The 6000-nt window shown below is 51.2% G+C and overlaps 1 protein-coding gene across 1 annotated transcript; it reads right to left on the minus strand.

Annotated features, from left to right (window-relative positions):
* Window positions 1–4296: 4296 nt before the first annotated feature.
* On the minus strand, window positions 4297–5416 carry LOC109742095 (uncharacterized). The gene is made up of 3 exons (XM_073503720.1): window positions 4925–5416; window positions 4451–4748; window positions 4297–4373 (listed from the first exon to the last, which is right to left on the minus strand). Exons 1-3 carry the CDS (start codon window positions 5414–5416, stop codon window positions 4297–4299), a joined length of 867 nt encoding a protein of 288 aa, XP_073359821.1.
* Between the last annotated feature and the right edge of the window lie 584 nt (window positions 5417–6000).

Raw genomic sequence — 6000 nt, forward strand, 5'->3', positions numbered from 1 at the left:
TCGTGAGCGGAAGCGTTCCAATGAACGTGGATGACGGAGTCGTACTCGCCGTGATCCAAATCACCGATGACCGAGTGCCGAACGGACGGCACCTCCGCGTTCAACACACGTACGGTGCAGCGACGTCTCCACCTACTTGATCCAGCAAGGGGAAATGAGAGGTTGATGGAGATCCAACAGCACGACGGCGTGGTGGTGGATGTAGAGGGTCTCCGGCAGGGCTTCGCCGAGCTTCTGCGAGAGAGAGAGGTGTTGCAGGGGAGGAGGGAGGCGCCCAAGGCTGTTCTCCTACTGCCCTCCCTCCCCCCTTTATATAGGCCCCTTGGGGGGGGGCGCCGGCCCTGGAGATGGGATCTCAAGGGGGGGGCGGCCAAAGGGGGGAAGGGGTGCCTTGCCCCCCAAGGCAAGTGGGAAGCCCCCCCACCCTAGGGTTCCCAACCCTAGGCGCATGGGGGGAGGCCCATGGGGGGGCGCCCAGCCCACTAGGGGCTGGTTCCCTTCCCACTTCAGCCCATGGGCCCCTCCGGGATAGGTGGCCCCACCCGGTGGACCCCCGGGACCCTTCCGGTGGTCCCGGTACAATACCGGTAACCCCCGAAACTTTCCCGGTGGCCGAAACTTGACTTCCTATATATAATACTTCACCTCCGGACCATTCCGGAACCTCTCGTGACGTCCGGGATCTCATCCGGGACTCCGAACAACTTTCGGGTTTCCGCATACACATATCTCTACAACCCTAGCGTCACCGAACCTTAAGTGTGTAGACCCTACGGGTTCGGGAGACATGCAGACATGACCGAGACGCCTCTCCGGTCAATAACCAACAGCGGGATCTGGATACCCATGTTGGCTCCCACATGTTCCACGATGATCTCATCGGATGAACCACGGTGTCGAGGATTCAATCAATCCAGTATGCAATTCCCTTTGTCAATCGGTATGTTACTTGCCCGAGATTCGATCGTCGGTATCCCAATACCTTGTTCAATCTCGTTACCGGCAAGTCTCTTTACTCGTACCGCAATGCATGATCCGGTGACTAACGCCTTAGTCACATTGAGCTCATTATGATGATGCATTACCGAGTGGGCCCAGAGATACCTCTCCGTCACACGGAGTGACAAATCCCAGTCTCGATCCGTGCCAACCCAACAGACACTTTCGGAGATACCCGTAGTGCACCTTTATAGTCACCCAGTTACGTTGTGACGTTTGGCACACCCAAAGCACTCCTACGGTATCCGGGAGTTGCACGATCTCATGGTCTAAGGAAAAGATACTTGACATTGGAAAAGCTCTAGCAAACGAAACTACACGATCTTTTATGCTATGCTTAGGATTGGGTCTTGTCCATCACATCATTCTCCTAATGATGTGATCCCGTTATCAATGACATCCAATGTCCATAGTCAGGAAACCATGACTATCTGTTGATCAATGAGCTAGTCAACTAGAGGCTTACTAGGGACACGTTGTAGTCTATGTATTCACACATGTATTACGATTTCCGGACAATACAATTATAGCATGAATAATAGACAATTATCACGAACAAAGAAATATAATAATAACCATTTATTATTGCCTCTAGGGCATATTTCCAACAATGCTGTCGAGGCAGGGGCGAGCAAAAGGGCACGAAGCCGGCGGAGGAGCAGCCAGGATCTGGTTGGGGCGAGGTGCAGGAGGGCCGGGAGCACGGATCCACACACGCCGGTGGGTCAGAGGCTCTTCCTTGCGACGACGGCGGCTCTAGCTCCGGCGCGGTCACCCTTCCATCCACAGAGACGAAGGTGAGAGGGAGCTCGAGATCCCGGCAGGTTCACCGGTGGCAGGTATCCCACCCTCAGCCGTCCCCCCTTCCATCCTCCATCCCGCCCACGAGCGCCAGGAAGGGACGGCCTCCCTCAGCCGAGCACCCGGCGCACCAGCGTCCCTCCTCCCCCGCGTAACAGCTCCGGCCAGGGCGCGGCATCCCGGCGGGTTTGGTCGATTCGGTCCTTGCAGTTTGTGCACATGGATCTGATTGAGTTTGTTTTTTAGATTCAGGGGTGTGTATGCAATTGTTTTGCCAAGTCAGCTCCTTACAACCCAGCCCCACTTGTCAGAAAGTGATCAAACGCAGCAAATCACTCGATTAGTGTTATTTGCAACAAGTTTACCGAATCCGCGGTGATCTTTGCAAAAAATTAGTGACCCGATGGTTTTCCGCAAACGAAGCACCAAATGTGGTGGTTTTCTGCAATTCACTCAAGAGCAAAGCTTACAGCTTCATTTTGGTGAATCTTGTTAAACCCTGTGAATATTTATATTTGGTAATAAACCTCTCTGAACTACGATGAATCTTCTTAAGAGTAAATTGCTAAATAGAATACCACAAAAGGACCAGCTGTTGCACATAACCAACAAACAGGATTAGAAAGGGGGACACCAAGTGCTCAACTCTCACAGCAAGAGCCACCAAATCAATGTTTCAGATGCTTCATCTAAGAGAAATGCAGCTGGAAACGGTGAACTGCTCAAACAAAACAGTGAAAGAAAAAGAAGGCAGCTTATGTTCAAATCCTGAAAACAATGTAATGTGCAGTTTTCATTCTTGTAGTGCTGCTGTATAAAATCTGAATTTTGTTCATACGTTACAAATTCTTTTTCCTACTCCATTGCCGACACTCAAAACAGCACAACTAGAAGCACGATCAGCAGCTCACAGAAAGCCGCTACATTTTGCAGTTTTAGTAAGTTCATAGCCTAGCAGAAACACAAGATCATCAACTCATTACTGGCAAGAACCACTGCCTTTTCATTTATACTTGGTGCATCATCATCCAAAAAAGAAATGAAAGATCATCAACCCATCGCAAGAACCCCTACAGGTAAATGCTTCATTCGGGAAGCACCACAGAGATGAATGCCAGAAAAACGATACTCCATGGCTGGAGGCAACGATTTCAGAAGTTCTGAATCATAGAACCGTGAGGCCATAACAGACAGGTTCCCCCCTGTCTCGTCGACAAAACGGAGCAAGTTTTAGTTAGCAGAAGAAACACAAGAGCTCATAAGTTTTCTCGACCTATTTCTATCTATATGTAAAAGTAGGCATCTAGCTCTGCTGTCATTGTGCCGGGCCAAAATTCTGAGGAGGTGAACTCTCAGGACTCCTGTTCCGACCTTTCTCTACTCTGCGTGGACATCCGGGTATCGCAGCCTACCATAGACTGAATAAGCAGAAATAATGAGTCAGTTAGGCATCAGACCATTAATCAGTAACAATATAAATGACAATATAATTTGCAAGGAGCTAAGCTTTTATGCACTATCTATTGTAGGATACTATCTGAATTTTGCTAACAGGTTAGAAACTTAGTATCTTCTCTGCAAAGATGAAACGAGATGACTGAACTTGATTTGGCTTTTTTGGGTTCCATAATTTCTAATAGCGGCAAGATGTTACGAAAAGGACGAACTGAATTATCTGAATCAAGAAAAGAAATGTGGAACCAGTAGTTTCGACTAGCTTCAGAGTTCAGACAATCTTTTACCATGTGTACACAGACTGATAAATCCACATGGCATTGGCACCTACTATTCCCATTCAACTACTTTTACCTTTCTACAGGACTACATCAGTTTCAGAAAAGTGCCTATCATAATATCCTTTTTTCCAAGCATGATCAGACTAGCACTCACTAAAGCAAGACTCTAAATATTTCTTTTGCATCTTAAGACTGTAAATATCATGTTCATGCAGTAAGCAATATCTAATCTAACATCTGCGCAAAAGATCACTAGGAAGCAGACCAACAATCTAAATATCAAAAGTAGTGTAGGAACCAAAATTTGTTCACAGGTTATTCAACACAGGGAAAATGGGCTAAATCTTTTTCGTTAAGGCTGAAATAAGAGATGAATCAACTGATTTGGCATTTTAAGTTCCGTAATCGTACTGGCTTTACAAAAAAGAAAAGCATTACTGGCGGCGAATAGGACCAAATAGAGGAACTGAATTGTCTGAATCAAGTTTGACTGTAACCAGCACTTTCCATATCTGAATCAAGTATGGAAAACACTTTCCACATCAAGGTTGAGTGGAAGCATGTTACTTGTGAAATGATTTGTTCCCCACAATAACTAGCTAGCCATATATAGAGCATCTTTACTTGTGTAGTACGTACAAGACTACAGCAGTCGCAGACAATTGCCAACTCCCAACAGTTTCAGACACCCCCCCAAAAAAAAGTTTCAGACCACAGCAGATTCAGTTAACTATTACTAACAATTTCAGTAAACAGTTTCTCAGACTTTAGCAGTTTCAGTAAACTGTTTCTCAAGCACAAGCCGATCATGGACATTCAGGAAATCGACACCAAAATCTGTTCATTGTGCCTAACAAATTTAATCAAGATGATTAGGAACTTAGGAATTAGGACATGGAGAGGTAGGCTCTCACCAGGAGTCCCGCACTGGACGACGACGATCTCGAGGGTTTCCCCGGAGCCGCCATGGGGCAGGTTGGCGACGAGCGGCGTCGGCCTCCCGTAGCGGCCCGCTCGGACGCATGCGACGAGGTCGAAGATGTGCAGGTTGACGCGGGTGGACAGCTCGTCCCTCAAATGGTGCACGGACCTCCCCCTGAAAGGGAAGGCATCCCAGCCTTCCTCCTCGGCGTAGAACCCCTCTTCGTTCGCCCGCACGAACCGGATTGTCCGCCACACCCCCGGCCTGAGCCCGAACCAGTCGCCGGGGGGCTGCAGGAGTCGCAAAGAAGCTTGGTTATGTACTCAAGAAGCAGGACGAGAAGTCAAGAAATCACAAATGCGTTCAGGAACTGTGATCTCGAGGGCGCAAGAAGTCAAGAAACGGAGCAACGGCAAGAACAGAACCAGAAATTGCTCTCCAACTAATGAAAGTATGAAGAACTCACGCGAACAGGATAATGAGGGATAGGCACATCCATTCTGGAGGGGACGGTCTGGAGGGTCCAGCACATCATGGTGCTGGTGTTGTTGGCGTCGTCGACGCTGACGCGGGTGTTCCAGGGGAGGTGCCTGCCATTGGCGCGGAGGTAGCGGCCGCCGGCGTTGCGGAGCATGAAGTCCCCGCTGGAACCCGCCTCGACGGCCCGCCACATGATGGCCTCCACCTCCGGCTGGTCGTAGTCCCGCAGCTCGGCGCGGAAGCCGAGGTGGCCGAGCGCGAGCGGCGCCCGCGTGGCCGTGGCGGCAAGGTATCGGCCGTAGGCGGCGCTGTGGAGGAGCAGGTACGTGCCTTGGTAGATGTGCACCGTCCACGCCGTCTCCAGCGTCGCGCGGCGCCGGCGGAGGGAGACGCTCCGCCCGTCGTCGTTGGCGTGGAGGTACGTGCCGTGCACGCCGCTCCGCAGCCGCACGTGCTGCCTGTCGTGGAACTTGTCCATCGGTCGCCGGCGGTGGGCGCTGCTGCGCGGTGGAGAGAGGAGGGTTTTCTTGGGGCTCCGGCGAGCTCTGTTGGCTGTTGGTTGAGGCGGTTACGCCGGGCGCCAACGCGAAGGCGGGTATTTGAAGGTGCCTGACACCATCGCCGTCCAGGGCTTTGGGTTTCGGGCCGTTTACTCGGCCCGGCCCACACTCCCGAGAAAGGCCTCGCTTGCGATCCCCAAACACGCGCGTGGCGGCGGCGGCCGGCAGCGCCCCAGCGGCCAGCGCGCCGGCGCGGCGAAGAATTGGCCGGTGGCATTGTTTCCTCTCCTTGCCCTGCCCCGGCACGCCCTCCCGGCACCAGCAAAGCGAGGTAGAGCGACAATGGCGAGGAGGCAAACCACCATCAGATCCGGCGAGAATGCTGCTGCTTGCTGTCCTCCTCTGCCCTGTGCTAGCCTCTGCTGCGTGTGTGTGCGTGACACCTGGTGGTGTGATGGTGTTTGTCCTAGCCTGATCTGATCTCAGTTTCTCATTATTTTGATGTTTCCCTTTGTCTTCTGTAATTGTGGTCATGTGGAGTTATCCAATTGTTGTAAAATTG

This window comes from Aegilops tauschii, chromosome 7 (assembly GCF_002575655.3).
Source record: "Aegilops tauschii subsp. strangulata cultivar AL8/78 chromosome 7, Aet v6.0, whole genome shotgun sequence".
In the NCBI taxonomy this organism is placed as follows: domain Eukaryota; kingdom Viridiplantae; phylum Streptophyta; class Magnoliopsida; order Poales; family Poaceae; genus Aegilops; species Aegilops tauschii.

Coding starts and splice junctions, on each gene's coding strand:
- LOC109742095 (XM_073503720.1), bottom strand. CDS start 5,416: ATGGACAAGTTCCACGACAGGCAGCACGTGCGGCTGCGGAGCGGCGTG. Junction 4,749..4,924: donor TCCCTCATTATCCTGTTCGC/GTGAGTTCTTCA, acceptor CGACTCCTGCAG/CCCCCCGGCGACTGGTTCGG. Junction 4,374..4,450: donor CGTCCAGTGCGGGACTCCTG/GTGAGAGCCTAC, acceptor CACAATGAACAG/ATTTTGGTGTCGATTTCCTG.